Raw genomic sequence first — 15,652 nt, 5'->3', positions numbered from 1 at the left:
AGGTGCACGCTACCACACCCGGCTAATTTTTTGATTTATTGTAGAGATGAGGTCTCGCCAAGTTGCCCGGGCTGGTCTCGAACCCATGGGCTCAGGCGGTCCTCTCACCTCAGCATCTCAAAGTGCTGGAATTAGGCGTGAGCCACTGTACCTGGACTTTTATATGATATCAGTGCATATAAAACTTACACAATGTTATATGCAACTTGTGAAGCATAATAAAATGAAGCTCCCCTGAACCAGTCTTAAAATGTATACTATTGAATTTAGATGCGTGTTTCTGGCATATCCCCTGCCTCATACTTTAGAGATGGTCACTCTCCTGGCTTGTCTCTCATTTTCTTTAAAAAAAAAGTCTGTCTAAGGCCAGGCGTAGTGGTTCATGCCTGTAATACCAGCACTTAGGGAAGCCAGTGTGAGAGAATTGCCTGAGTCCATGGGTTTGAGACCAGCCTGGGCAACTTGGCAAGACCTCATTTCTACAATAAATCAAAAAATTAGTCGGATTGGTGGCACGTGCCTGTGGTCCCAGGTACTTGGAAGGCTAAGGTGGAAAGTTCACCTGAGCCCTGCAGGTCAGGGCTGTGGTGGCTGTGAGTGTACCACTGCACTCCAGCCTGGGGACACAGTGAGACTCTAACTTGGGGGAAAAAAATCTCTCTCTCTCTCTCTCTCTCTCTCTCTCTCTCTCTCTCTCTCTCTCTCTCTCTCTAATATACTGTTTTGCTTTGTTTTTGAGCTTCACAAAAGTAGTATCATGCTGAAAATAGTGCTTTCTTTTCTTAGCATTGTTTCTCAGACCCATCCTTGATGGGCATAGCTATAGTCTGTATGCCATAAAATATTTATCTGTTTCCCTGTCATGAACATTTCCTGCTCTGAACGTGTTTCCGGTTTGTGTAACTGAACTCTGAAATTTCTTGCACGTTTCTAGTGCATACATTTTCCATAGTGTATAACCAGGAGTAGTTCCCCTAGGTCACAGGTACTGCAAATGTTTGGAATACAAACTTTTTTATAGTCTCGTTACCAATTTATACTCCCATCAGCAGCGTGTAAAAGTTTGCGTTGATTCAGGCACAGTGGCTCATACCTGTAATCCCAGAACTTTGGGAGACTGAGGTGGGAAAATTGTTGGAGCCCAGGAGCTCAAGACCAACTTGGGCAGTATAGCAAGATCTCATCTCTGTAGAAAAATAAACCAGGTGTGGTGGTATGTGCCTGTAGTTCCAGCTGTTTGGGAGACCGAAGCTTAAGGGTGGCCTGCGCCCAGGAGTTCGAAGCTGCCATAAGCCATGATCATACCACTGCACTCCAACCTGGGCAACAGAGTGAGACCCTGACCTTAAAAAAAAAAAAGTTTCTATTGATTCACACTCTTCCCAGCAATTGGTGAAGACAACTTCCTTAAATTTTGCCTATCTGGTGAGCCTAAAGTGAACTTTTGCTATGATGGATTTTTTTGTTTTTTTACTAAACGTATCCTTTGTATTGTTTCTCTACTTCTTGTTGGTCTACCTTCCATAGCTCTGGATCCCATGACAATTTTGTGTCTATATCTTAGAAATTTCTTCTCGGCCCCCGCCCCCGCTTTCCCTCTTAGAAGCACTCTTTAGTCTGTCTTTTCTTTAGTTTGGCTGCTTTAATTCCAGCAGCTAATACCCTTAAATATGTTGGTTAAGGATAAATGGGTTACTGGTGACCACAGAATTCTAACTCTAAACTAGAATTGTACTTTTGTTTTGTTAGAGCTAGGATTCTTAATCTGGGAATGAAACTATTTTGAATTTAATTGCTTATCTTTATAATCCTATATATTTTATTTTATGCATTTAAAATCATTATTCTGAGAAGGGCTTCTGAGGCTCCCAGACTGCTAAAAAGAGGACAATAGCACAAAATAGTTTAAGAATCTATGTCCTGGAGACAATTATTTGCCAGGTGTATAAAGGGTAGGGATCTGTGAAATGGATTCCTTTAATGTCAGCTGGATGTCTTTCAAAATAATCATTCATCCTCCATTTGGAATGAAATTGCCTTGTGTTTTTTTGTCTTCAAGACGAGCTTACCAATGTTCAGAAGTAAACAGTTTGCAGTAAAAAGAAGATTTAGTGACTTTCTGGGTCTTTATGAGAAACTGTCAGAGAAACATTCTCAGAATGGCTTTATTGTTCCCCCTCCACCTGAGAAGAGTCTAATAGGTAAGCCTGTGTTCAATAATCCCACTTGGATTTTTTTTTTCCTTTGCGTTCTCTCCGGAATATATTTCTTAGTATATGAGAATACTTCTATTAACAGTGTATATTTCAACCTGCAATAGTTAGAAAAGAGATATTTCCAGCACTTCTCTACCCTTTAGGTCAGAGAAATAGCATATTTTGACATGCTCTCTCTTTTCTTGGGTGTAGTTGGAGGTTCTGGTTTTACCCTCCAGAGTGTTTTTGCTTCTTTTTTTTTTTTTTTTTTTTTTTTTGAGTTGGAGTCTCACTCCGTCACCCAGACTGGAGTGCAATGGCCGCTCCCGGCCACCGCAGCCTCGACCTGCTGGGCTCTGGAGATCCTTCCACCTCAGCCTTCCAAGTAGCTGGAACTACAGGCGCGCACTACCACGCCTGGCTGATTTTTTGATTTGCTGTAGAGATGAGGTCTTGTCAAGTTGCCCAGGCCGGTCTCGAACCCGCGGGCTCAGGCAATCCACTCACCTCGGCCTCCCAAAGTGCTGAGATTACAGGCTGAGCCACCGAGCCCGGCCGTGTTTTTGCTTACAGGTTTTTTTGTATTGGTATCCAAGAGTCCTTTTTTTTTTTGAGTTGGAGTCTCACTCTGTTGCCCAGATTGGAGTGCAGTGGCCGCTCCGGCCACCGCAGCCTCGACCTGCTGGGCTCCGGCGATCCTTCCGAGTAGCCGGAATTACAGGCATGTGCTACCATGCCCGGCTGATTTTTTTTTTTAATTGTAGAGATGAGGTCTCGCTGCCCAGGCCGGTCTCAAACCCGTGGACTTAGGCAATCCACTCACCTCAGCCTCCCAAAGGCTCGGGATTACAGGCTGAGCCACCGATCCCAGCTTATCCAAGAGTCTTAAATGAATGATTGCTGTTCTCTCTGGGATGAAATGTACTCAATTGGATTGGGGATGGGGGGAAGAATATTCCCATTACTATCAGTTAATGTTTGTACTCAGAGTCCCATGGCCTCTCTTTTATAAAATGTTCAGTCTGCAAGTCCCAGAGTTTAGAATCTTTAGCAGTTGGAGACTAGTTTTAAAAATGGCTTTTAGCTGGGCTCGGTGGCTCAGCCTGTAATCCCGCGCCTTTGGGAGGCTGAGGTGAGTAGATTGCCTGAGCCCGTGGGTTCGAGACCCGCCTGGGCAACTTGGTGAGACCTCATCTCTACAAATCAAAAAATTAGCCAGGCATGGTAGCGCGTGCCTGTGGTTCCAGCTACTTGGAAGGCGGAAGGATCGCCGGAGCCCCAGTCGAGGCTGCGGTGACCCGGAGCCACTGCACTCCAGAATGGGCGACAGAGTGAGACTCCAACTCAAAAAAAAAAAAAAAGGCTCTTGTGTAAAGAGCCTTTTGTTTTTGCCTGCTCTTGACACAGAAGTGGGTTTTGATTGTGTTTTCTAGTGCTATCCTTGTTGCCTTTCTTCCTGTTGGCTTTTTAAAAAAATTTACAGATTTTTCCTTTTCATAATGATTTATGATTATTTTGCCTTTTATTTAGGAATGACAAAAGTGAAAGTTGGGAAGGAAGATTCTTCTTCTGCAGAATTTCTTGAAAAACGGAGGGCTGCTTTAGAAAGGTAAGTACCATACAGTCATTTTCTTGAATAATGTGAGAACAAGTGAGAAGTTGAAACTGATGCTTTCCAGAGACATTAAATTTAGAGATGAAACTTAAGTGAATTGAAATTTTATACCTCCGTGATATCTCTTACCTTCCCAAGTTCCTTATCTTCCCACCTTAGAATAGGCCATCTTCTTTCCCCATTCTAAGTAAGCTGACAATCATAGTCTTAGACAGTCAAATACGAATGGCTCTTAGGTCTCTTTCTGACTAGTTATTTTTCTGTCCCTTTTTGGAACTGTGAAGATTGTGAACCTGAATGTGCCGAGTCCTACTTTAGTACCTTATTTGAGGATATTTTAAGTGATGAAAGACATGATATCACTGCCAGCACTTGATGATGCCCAAAGCCAACCTTCTAAGGCCAGCTTGCCTAACCAGTTGACAACTGCTTACCCTTTAGGTACCTTCAGAGGATTGTGAATCATCCTACCATGTTACAGGACCCTGATGTCAGAGAATTCTTGGAAAAAGAAGAGGTTAGTATTGTACAGACTGAGTTTCATAATTTATATTTGCCACAATGAAATGAAACTAGTTAATCTAGTTACTGGTACTAGACTATATCCTAGTTTTCTTTGAGACCCAGAGAGTGACAAGTATTTTTCAGCCTTTGAAATAAAGGAAACTAGTGTTGCAGTCCTTTTAGAATTTGTCTGACGGGCTTTCTGGTACCCCCTGGAAGGCCTCCTATAAAAAAAAAAAAAAAAGAGGCGAGAGGATTGCCTGAGTCCCGGGAAATCAAGATCAGCCTGAGCAACTTGGTGAGACCTCATCTCTACAGTAAATCACAAAAACCAGCCAGGCATGGTGGCGTGTGCCTGTAGTTCCAGCTACTTGGAAGACTGAGGCAGAAGGATCGCCTGAGCCCTACAGGTCGAGGCTGCGGTGTCTGTGAGTGTGCCCTGCACTCCAGCCTGGGTGACGAGAGTGAAACTCCAACTCAAAAGAAATAAAAAAATCTCTATCTGTAGTCAAAAGAAACTGGTTGTAGACAACCCCTTCTGGTCCCCTCCCACTGTGGGAGCTTTTCTGTCCTCTCAATAAATCCTGCTTTCAAAAAAAAAGAAACTGATTGTAGAGGTCAAATGGCCACCTAGTATCATCTTACTGGATCGACAAAATGCAAGTCCTCGGCATGTCTTTCATGCGTTACTACACAGCTCTGAATTCATATTTTGTGCCAAGAGGGGCATTGGTTAAAAACCAGTCATCATAGACCACAGAACTGCCATGTAGGAAAAGTGTTGATTCTAGTGGACAGTCTTTTTTAATCTCTGTATAGGCTAGTTATGATTGTGAAAAATTGAGGACAGTCCACTTGCTAACAATTGAAGAATTAGGTAAAGTATATCAATATAGCAAATACCTGATTCTCATCACAAAAAGAAAATATACAGAAATGTTAGTACATGGAGGTATATATTAAAATAATTATAAGATGTGAAACATGAAACTACATATAGGGCCATTGCCTTGCTAAGCTATGGTGTGGCCATGTACTCTTTGAGCTATGACTAGGCCATGTTTTCTTAAGCTTTGATCCCCTCCCCTTCGTTGGGGAGGTGAATCTCCTCTCTCTCTCTCTCTCTCAAATTTAATTTCTCAATAAACTATATTTTCTATCTAAAAGAAAAACTGCATATAAATATAGCTGTAGAAACACATAAGTCAGGGGCTAGGTGCAAGAGGATTGCTTGAGGTCAGGAGTTTAAGACCAGCCTAAGGAACATAGCAAGACGTTGTCTCTACAAAAATTAAAACAAAAAACAGATAAGTCATTAAGGGTCAGAAGAAACACTAAAATAAAATAGAGTTTTATCTCACAGGAAAGAAAGCTAGAAGAAAGTAAGTGACAGGGTAGATTTATCATTCTGCTTTTTATTTTTAATTTTTTAAAATTTGCATATAGTATATGCTACTTTAGTGAAGAAAATGATACTAAGCATATGGGAATTTTTCCTCCAAAATAAAATTTCTTAATTAAAAATTCTCTCAAATGCTTTAAATCTTTTAATTCATCCTTTGGGTATTCCTAAACCCATTCTGCCTTTTCACCCTCTCATCCCCACTTCATACGTCTAGAGCAGAGTTTGTTTGTGGCACTGTGGTTGCTCCAAGCCAGATAATTCTTTGTTGTGGATGTTGCCCTATGCATTATGGGATGTTTTAGCAGTACCCCATCTCTACCCACTAGAAGCCAGTAGCACTTTCTCCCCGGTTGTGACAACAAAAATCATCTCCAGACATTGCCAAATGTCCCCTAGGGTGCAAAATGACCCCAGGTTTAGATCTGCTGTAGTGGAGTCCTGAGCACTAAAATCTAACTTTTTAACATAGTATGCTATGTATATTATAGATTCTTCAGCATTCTTTCCATACCTTAGAAGACTGGAGTCCTGAGCACTAAAATGTAACTTTTTAGCACAGTATGCTATGTATATTATAGATTCTTCAGCATTCTTTCCATACCTTAAAAGATTAGTGGTAAGATTGAATCAGTCAATTGTTTCTAAATATGTGGCATGCTTGGCTTAACTAGGTCATCCCTAAAAGTAGCCTCGATCTGAATAAATAATGCTCCTGTCCTTGGACATTTGTTCCCTGAAGAAAATCCTAGTGTAGTCACAGCACAGCTTCAAAGTCTCTTAGGTTGTGAACAGAGTATACTAATCCAAAGTATGGTTGGTGTTTAAGCAGTTCATGCCTGGGTGGGCAGACCATCTCAATTTGAGGTCTCTTGGCCATATAACACTCCCAGTCTATCTTTTTTTGAGGTGGGACACAATCTCAAAAGCTGAAAATCTGTAGTTCATATGATTTGTCTGGCAAGTTTTCGTCATGCCATCTGATGCATACTAATTCTTCTGAACCTAAATTAGGGGCAGCAGATAACTTGCCATCCCCGCCTTCTTGGTCTTGTAGCTGCCACGTGCCGTGGGTACCCAGACATTGAGTGGTGCTGGTCTCCTCAAGATGTTCAACAAAGCCACAGATGCAGTTAGCAAAATGACCATAAAGATGAATGAATCAGACATTGTGAGTAGTCCTGTACCTCTCAGCTTCCCCTACTCCTCAGACTTAGGGGATTAGAATCTTTTTTTTTTCTTTTTGAGATAACCAGCCCCTCTTTCTTTCGGGTGGCGGGGGGGAACTCCTGCTAAGGAAAGGCTGCACATTGTACCTATACAAGTACTCTCCATTAAAGCTCTGGGCTTGTGTGTTTCAGTGGTTTGAGGAGAAGCTCCAGGAGGTAGAGTGTGAGGAGCAGCGCTTACGGAAACTGCATGCTGTTGTAGAAACTCTAGTCAACCACAGGAAAGGTAACAACCTCTCAAATGCACTCAGCTGAGAGAAATTGATGTCTCCAGTAAGCTGGAGATGGGAGAGCAAGCTGTTCCCAGGCTTCAGCCATCCAAGTTGAAATTCTCAGCCCATCTGTCCCTGATGTTCTGATCAAAAAGATATGCCCTGCATTTCCTAGCAGAAAACATTACTCATTCCCTGTGGGCATTTCACTTTCTACCAGAGAGGGGTGCAGGGACGCCATCCCATGTATGTCTTGACCTGAGTATGCAGGCTTCTTTGGATATGATTTGAGTTGGCTTACATCCAAAATGATATCATACATGCTTTAGCTACATGGTCAAACCAGCAAGTCATAAATGCAGGGAAGCCACATGATGCCTCCTAACCGTTCTTCACCTTTTTTTGGTGAAATTTGCTTAAGAGCTAGTGGAAATTTCCAAGTTTGAATGCTTTCCTTCTCTGCCTTAAACATGCTGATAATTAGAAATCTAAACAGAAGACCTGTAACCTGAGGGTTGGCAAACTATGTCCTGGCCTGTGGGCCAAGTCTGGCCCTGAGGCCTATTGTCATGAGCTACAAATTTAGGTTTTTTACATTTTTAAAGGGATGAGCTGGGGGAAAAGAATCTGCAGCAGAGAACATGTATATCCTGCAAATCCTAAAACATTTACTGTCTGGCTCTTTTACAGAAAGAGTTTTCCCTGCTCATGTATGTTCTGACGGATGCAAGACTATGCAGTATGCATGTACACTCACTCTCTGCAGAGAGGTTGCAGTTCATAAGTTTTAGTATAACAGTAAGAATCGTTCCTTTGGCCTGTTTGTATTAACTGGTTCTCCGGGAATGCTGGAGCTGTTTCCTCCAGGCAGGCCTGACCTAGTGAAGCTGGGCAGCGGGCCTCTCCCTCCTGCCAGTGGGCTGCAGGCACTTGCATCTGGATACAGTTGGCTATAGTGAAGGTGACTGGGCTGCAAAGCTCTCAGGTGTCAGACGTGCAATGCAATGCCAGCTGCCCTGTCCCTTTTCCTGTGAGATAGAGGAACCTCTGCTGTCTTTTCTTCCTTCCAGAGCTAGCGCTGAACACAGCCCAGTTTGCAAAGAGTCTAGCCATGCTTGGGAGCTCCGAGGACAACACAGCATTGTCACGGGCACTCTCCCAGCTGGCTGAGGTGGAAGAAAAAATTGAGCAGCTCCACCAGGAACAGGCCAACAATGACTTCTTCCTTCTTGCTGAGCTCCTGAGTGACTACATTCGCCTCCTGGCCATAGTCCGTGTAAGCTCTTGTTTCCTTTCCTCCTCTCCACCCGGCTTCCCCTCCTCCCCTTCCTCCCCCCTTGATTTGATTTGTTTTTGTTCTTTCCCTTCCCAAAAAGGTTTCATCCCATAATAGCTGATAAATAGGTGTAACTTCTCTACTTTAAAGACAGATGGTATCCTGTAAACCAAACAATCTATTTATCTCTCAGCTAGTTATCACTGAGTCATTTTGAGGCCCACTGCCACGTTTCCTAGATGCATTTGGAGAAAAAGTCCACTCCTGAATTTCCAAGTAGGTGCCCCCTAATAGTTGGAGCTGGACAGTATCCTCTGTGTGCCTTTCTTCAAGCAAGGCTTCTTACAGACCTACTTTCTTGGCCCCCTGGAGCAGTGACTTCCTCAGTCCTTTGGTCTTTGCCTCCTTAACAGTAAGCGGCGGCTTTGTCCTGGTAAGAGCTCTTGCTGGCCTCCACTTGTCCCTCCAGTGTGGGCAGTCAGGTAACTACACAGAACTGGTTTGGTCCTGCATGGAGGAGCGTGGCCAGGGGGCTGAGAGAGCTTATCACTGGAGCCCTTCCTGTGCTGTGCAAACCACACTGGTGACAACACTGCAACCTGCCCTCAGGTCAAGCACCTCAGTTTTTCTCCTGTGACCAGGGCATTCTGGTTTCCCATGAGCCCTCAGGACAGTTAAGAGAGCTTGACTGGGCAGTGGTATTAGCTCTCACATGGCCTCCCTGACACAGAGGAAAGAACCAAGCGGGAGCCTGGTGCCTACCCTATAAGGGTCTAAGTCTGCCCCTGATTCGGCTTGGGATCAAGATGTGTGAGCCTCTGAGTTGAAACGGTGCCACCCTCCACTCCCTGTTTCCATCATATCTCCCACCAGGGAGCTTCTGTGTTGTGTCAAGAGCTGAGGTGCTCCCAGGCTCGCCTCCTCCTTAGGGGAGTTGCTTGATTTAGCCTGTGAGATTGCTCATGGCCCTCTCCCTTTGCTGTTTGGTTTGCTGCTAACTCCAGCGTGATAAGAGACTTGAAAAATTACCTGCTGTGTAATTCTTAGAACTGGTCAGACTACTTAGACTGGAGAGCCATCCCAGGGAAGGGCACTCTTTGGGGGGAACTTTCTTTCTCTTTTTTTTTTTTAATTTGAGTCAGAGTCTCACTCTGTCGCCCAGGCTGGAGGAGTGCAATGGCATGCCACCGCAGCCCTGACCTACTGGGCTCAGGTGATCCTTTTGCCTCAGCCTTCTGAGTAACTAGAACTACAGGCGTGCACCACCACACCAAGCTAATGTTTTTGGTTTATTGTAGATACGAAGTCTTGCCAAGTTGCCCAGGGCTGGTCTCAAATCCCTGGGCTCAGGCAGTCATCTTGCCTCGGCCTTTCAAAGTGCTGGGATTACAGGCACGAGCCATGGTCCCTAGCTAGGGGGAAACTTTTTGGGCCAGGCATTGTTGGAGGTCTCTGGAGAACACAGTTTTTGCATATGATCCCTGGTAGAGTGCCCCTGTATGTACAGGGGTGAGGGAAGCCCTGCCTAGAACTCTGTGGGCTGGGACGTGGGGTCTTTCTCAAAGACCCTTCCCCTCCCTGCCTCATGATCAGGGGCTGGCAAAGGTTTCTTTTTTCTTTTTTTCGATTTGGAGTCTCATTCTTTTGCCCAGGCTGGAGCAGTGACACGCTCACGGCTACCGCAGCCTCAACCTGCTGGGCTCAGGCGATCCTTCCGCCTCATCCTTCCAAGTAGCTGAAACTACAGGCATGTACCACCATGCCTGACTAATTTTTTTATTTATTGTAGAGATAAGGTCTCACCAAGTTGCCCAGGCTGGTCTTGAACCTGTGAGCTAAGACAATCCTCTCACCTTAGGCTCCCAAAGTTCTGGGATATTAGGTGTGAGCCACTGTGCCAGGCCAAACAAAGGTTATTTTTCTGCCCTTCTCTGAACCTGGAGCACTGTTAGCCCAGTGGGTTAGATTGAGGCTTGCTTGGGTATGAAGTCAACCTCTTTACCTGATCCTTTGACATTGAGGTGTTAAGGCGCAGTGGCTCAAGTCTGTAATCCCAGCACTTTGGGAGGCCAAGGCAAGAGGATTGCCCTAGCTCCGGTGTTCGAGACCAGCCCGGGCAACTTGGTGAGACCTCATCTCTGCAATAAATCAAAAAATTAGCTGGGCATGATAGCATGCACCTGTAGTTCTAGCTACTTGGAAGGCTGAGGCAGAAGTGTTGCCTGAGCCCAGCAGACCGAGGCTGTGGTGACCATAAGCGTGCCACTGCGCTCTAGCCTGGGTGACAGAGTGAGATTCCAACTCAAAAAGGCCAGGTGCAGTGGCTCAAACCTATAATCCCAGCACTTTGGGAGCCCACGGGTTTGAGAACAGCCTGGGCAACTTGGCGAGACTCATCTCTACAATAAATCAAAAAATTAGCTGGGCATAGTAGCGTGCTTTAGTTCTGGCTACTTGGAAGGCTGAGGCGGAAGAATTGCCGGAGCCCAGCAGGTTGATGCTGGGGTGGCTGAGTGTGCCACTGCACTCTAGCCTGGGCGATGGAGTGAGACTCCAACTCAAAAAAACAAAAGAAATTGCAGGGAAGCAGCAGTGACAATGCTGGGGCAGATGAGTTTGGTGGTATTATATTCCCTAAGGTTCACGTTTTGGCAACGGCTCATGCTAAGGAGGCAGAGAAAACATACAGGAAACTTTTGCAGGGAAGTGGGCAGAGCAAAAGGAACAGGGCTGGAAGGCTGGCACCAGGCCTAGGTCTTGGATCTGTTTCTGAAACCTCTTAAGCAAATGTGGGATGAAGGATGGTTTGCTTAAGCCAACAGCTATCCTTCCCTGGAAATGTCGATTGTAGTCAAGGTAATAGAAACGGGGAAAACCAGCAAGGAGACTTTGGGTGGCTTCTAGAGGCCTCGTGGTAACCTAGAGCAGGTGAGTGTGTGGTTGGGATGTATATGTGCTGCTGAAGCAAGCACATGGGTGGGACGAAAGCAGTTTGTTGCTCTGGTGGCTTTAAGTGTTTGTTTAAAGGCGTATTTATCTCAAGCTAACCATGCATGCTACTTGGGTGTCAGTTTCAAGGTTGCTTCCTTAGGTTGGACTTCCCTGACATGTCTCCCAGGCCGAGCTCTGGGTCCCTGGTTTTATGTTCTGGCACCCTGCTTCTTTTTCCAGTATCCAGCATACTTTTAAGTGTCTACTTGTAATTGTTGGTATTTGTTGACCCTTTCAGTTTGATAGCAAGTTCCACGAAAGTGGGTCTGTGGGTTTCATCCACTGTGTTCTTAGCTCCTAGCATGTGGCAGGCACTTAGGGAAAGTATATAGGTACATGGACTAATTGGTCTAAGGGTGATACTTTGGAAACCATAGTGTTAGGCACTGGCATCAGGCCACCTCCTGTGTTCCCAGCCAGCCATCTAGCCCTAGGGAGGAGCATGAAGCAGCATGGCACTGGCCTGCTGAAAGCTTAGAGAGGAGTCTTACCCAAGCTTGCGCTTCTAGACATTCAGCTTCCCAACTGGGCACTAGCACATGGCTGTAGAACCTGCCCTTGCGCAGTCCTTCCCTGGCATAGCTGCTGGGAGAGCTTCCCCGTGAGGCAGAGCCCTTGAAGAAGTGGTTGTGCCCCTGCCCGCCCCTACCCCACAGGCCGCCTTTGACCAGCGCATGAAGACATGGCAGCGCTGGCAGGACGCTCAAGCCACACTGCAGAAGAAGCGGGAGGCCGAGGCTCGGCTGCTGTGGGCCAACAAGCCTGACAAACTACAGCAGGCCAAGGAGGAGATCGTAGAGGTGAGGCCCCAGGGCAGCCCAGCCAGGGTATTCTGCGAGTTCCTGAGTGAGTCCTGGTCCCATCCCACCCAGATGCTCAACCCACAGCAGGCAAAAGAGCTGCTGGCTTCTGAAGGGCCGTAGCTGCTGGGGAAGCCTCTGAGAATGACTCCAGGCCTTCCTGAGGCCTGGCCCCCTCTTCTCTTCCTACTCCACCCAGACTTGCCACATCAGAGTCTCTGCAAGAGGGGTCCTGGCATGGGTCTTTGAAAAACTACCTGGGTGATTCGGATATGCCTCCTCAGGCCAGGCTCGGTGGCTCAGCCTGTAATCCCCGCACTTTGGGAGGCCGAGGTGAGTGGATTACCTGAGCCCGTGGGTTCGAGACCCGCCTGGCCAACTTGGCGAGACCTTGTCTCTACAATAAATAAATTTTAAAAAATTAGCTGGCTGTGGTAATGCGCGCCTGTAGTTCCAGCTACTTGGAAGGCTGAGGCGGAAGGATCGCCGGAGCTCAGGTTGAGGCTGCGGTGACCGGCAGCGGCCACTGCACTCCAGTCTGGGTGACAGAGTGAGACTCTGACTCAAAAAAAAACCCAAAAAACAAAACAAAAAAACAAATAGATATGCCTCCTCGTGAGAACTAACTTCAGTTTTCTGAGCCTTCCAGCCCTGCTGGTGAGTACCTAAACTGAGGCTACTAGAGTACCAGTGCTATCTCGAAGACCAGGCTTGGCTTGGGGCACAGGATACCTCTTTCTACCCAGCCCCCAAGGTGGCCATCTGCTGGTCTCTGACTTACATGCTGAATCCCTTGTGGTTTCCAGTCTTACCCAGAGGGACAGACAGACATACTGATAAACTGAGGTCTGCTACATAGAATTGGTGTCCAAATGTAAAGGCTTAATAATGATGCCAGAATATTTGTTTGTTTGTTTGTTTGTTTTTTTGAGTTTTGGAGTCTCACTCTGTTGCCCGGACTGGAGTGCAGTGGCCGCTCCCGGCCACCGCAGCCTCGACCCGCTGGGCTCCGGCGATCCTTCCGCCTCAGCCTTCCAAGTAGCCGGAATTACAGGCGCACGCTACCACGCCTGGCTGATTTTTTTGACTTATTGTAGAGATGAGGTCTTGCTGCCCAGGCGGGTCTCGAACCCACGGGCTCAGGCAATCCACTCACCTCAGCCTCCCAAAGGCGCGGGATTACAGGCTGAGCCACCGAACACAGCTGATGCCAGAATATTAAGTGATGCTTTCTTTCCTCTTTCTTCCCAGTGGGAGTCTCGGGTAACCCAGTATGAAAGAGACTTTGAAAGGATTTCAACAGTGGTCCGAAAAGAAGTGATACGGTTTGAGGTGAGATAGAGGATCCTACTTCTAACTTAGGGCGCAGCGCCTGTGTTAGTAGTATTGTCGGTTTTGTCCAAGTCTATTGGATAGGGAGATCGACAGAGGTGCCAGGATGTGTCAGTTCTTGTGAACAGGCATGGCCTTCTCTGGGACGTGTGTGCTCGTTCTCAAGGCACATGGCTCTCATACACTTGTTGTTAAGTGTAAGGCATCAGGCACGAAACAAAGCTTGCAGTAGCCATGTATTCTTGAACTCCCATCCTTTCTCCTCCCCTTCCTACCCTCTGCCCTCCAAGAAAGCCTTGCAAGGCTTTGGCAGAGGCTGTTTGGCTGGAAGTTGTAGCTATTCCAGCTGCTGGCTCTACTTTCTGAGGCTGTGTTTGGCCTTGGTCAGCAATAAACACTTCCGTCCCATCAAAAGGGAAAGGAGCAGCTATCTGGATGGTCAATGTAGAATCCTATCTCCTCTAGAAAGAGAAATCCAAGGACTTCAAAAACCACGTGATCAAGTACCTTGAGACACTCCTGTATTCGCAGCAGCAGGTATGTCAGTTGTGCATGACTTTCGCCCTGTATTGCCTACTCCAAAGACCAGCCACCCACTTGGGGCTTTAGTGACAAGATGGGCAGTCTCCGCCTCTGAGGGGCTGAGACCTGCTGTCATCGATAATTGAAAATAGGCCCTGCTGCTCTAACGTGGAACATCCAACAGTGTCTTTTGCTAAGCAGGAGGAGCCAGCTCTGCTGCCCTAATTCTGTGGTCAGTGAGTGAGGGAGTGAGGATAAACCCCATCTCTCTCTGCCTGTGACTCCATGTCCCTGGAGTGGCCACCCGTGTTATCACCTAACTCCCTTGAGACTGAGGCCCCAATCCGTATGTGGAGCCAGGGCCCCCGTGAGACACTCAGTGAGCTGGGCACAGGGGTAGCATCTGCAGGGCTGCCACCTTCAGGGTTGCACCAAGACTGCCCTCAGAGCCTGCTCTTGCCACCGGGACTTGCCCAAAGTCTAGAGGGCAGTGTGACTGGCCTCTGCATCTGCTTGGCACCTTCCCTTGCGGGTGAGATGTGTGGGGACTGCATTGTGCTCACTCCTTCCCAGGCTGGCTCGGCCTCCGCCCCCGGGGGGCGCTTGCTTACTGCCCCCTTCTCTGCAGCTGGCAAAGTACTGGGAGGCTTTCCTTCCTGAGGCGAAGGCCATCTCCTAATGCGCCACGGACACCAGAGCCCACTGCGTGACGCTGCCTTTTTATACGCTGTCCTCCTCCACCTTGATGGACCCCAGTGATGCTCCTGCCTAGGCTGGACTTAATCCCTTCTTCCCTGCCCCCATGACCAACTGTCCCCAGATACTCTAACTGATGTTTCATTTAGCTTCCACATATATTTTCTTACCTAAGAGAATAGTTTCCTGCTTTAAGCAAAAGACCTACAATAGGTGGTGGAATTATGGGATGGGGTGCAGTATGATATAAATATATAAATACAAATGTATATTTTTCAGGATGTGGTTTAGGAACTGGGAATAACGTTTTCTGTTACTCCTGATGGTGCCATGAAAAGATTATGTAATAAAATATTTTAAAATCAGGACATGTGACTCAGAATGGTGGTGCTTTCTGCTTTAAGCTGGGGAACAGTTGGGAATCAGGTCTGGAACACTCCTAACCAAGAAGTTGCCTAGGTATAGTTAAGTTTCTCTCTATAGGAGTTCACAAGTTTTTGCTGCTGCTTCCCTATGGAAATGGGGTTTCTCTTTCTCTACCTACCTCGGCTACTTGTTCTGAGGTTCTCTTAATCTGTTTAGTTCTTATTCCTGATGCTGCTTCTTTTTCTTTTTTTTTTTTTTGAGTTGGAGTCTCACTCTGTCATCCAGACTGGAGGGCAGTGGCCACTCCCGGCCGCCGCAGCCTCGACCTGCTGGGCTCCGGCAATCCTTCCACCTCAGGTTTCCAAGTAGTTGGAACTACAGGCTACCATTCCTGGCTAATTTTTTTTTTGATTTATTGTAGAGATGAGGTCTCACCAAGTTGCCTGGGCGGGTCTCGAACCTGCAGGCTCAGGCAATCCACTCACCTCAGCCTCCCAAGGTGCGGGATTACA

The 15,652-nt window shown here is 46.7% G+C and overlaps 1 protein-coding gene across 3 annotated transcripts in view; it reads left to right on the top strand.

Moving 5' to 3' along the window:
- The window catches only part of SNX1 (sorting nexin 1), a 49,655-nt gene extending 34,412 nt beyond the window's left edge, over window positions 1-15,243 (top strand). For 2 of the 3 annotated variants that reach the window (XM_008060713.2, XM_021713740.1), the window contains 10 exons: window positions 2,060-2,201; window positions 3,726-3,804; window positions 4,252-4,327; window positions 6,774-6,887; window positions 7,078-7,171; window positions 8,228-8,433; window positions 12,081-12,224; window positions 13,476-13,556; window positions 14,022-14,093; window positions 14,707-15,142. In XM_008060713.2, coding sequence (XP_008058904.1) covers window positions 2,060-2,201; window positions 3,726-3,804; window positions 4,252-4,327; window positions 6,774-6,887; window positions 7,078-7,171; window positions 8,228-8,433; window positions 12,081-12,224; window positions 13,476-13,556; window positions 14,022-14,093; window positions 14,707-14,757 — 1,059 coding nt within the window. In that variant the 3' untranslated portion in view covers window positions 14,758-15,142. Of the gene's footprint in view, window positions 1-2,059; window positions 2,202-3,725; window positions 3,805-4,251; window positions 4,328-6,773; window positions 6,888-7,077; window positions 7,172-8,227; window positions 8,434-12,080; window positions 12,225-13,475; window positions 13,557-14,021; window positions 14,098-14,706; window positions 15,143-15,178 lie in introns of those variants that run through there. The other variant, XM_021713739.1, reaches the window with a different exon arrangement.
- Window positions 15,244-15,652: the final 409 nt, after the last annotated feature.

This window comes from Carlito syrichta, unplaced genomic scaffold (genome assembly GCF_000164805.1).
Source record: "Carlito syrichta isolate Samal-C Ts95f unplaced genomic scaffold, Tarsius_syrichta-2.0.1 Scaffold304708, whole genome shotgun sequence".
Classification (NCBI taxonomy): Eukaryota; Metazoa; Chordata; class Mammalia; order Primates; family Tarsiidae; genus Carlito; species Carlito syrichta.
Note: the sequence above shows the minus strand (reverse complement) of the source record. Positions and strands in the feature narration are given on the sequence as shown.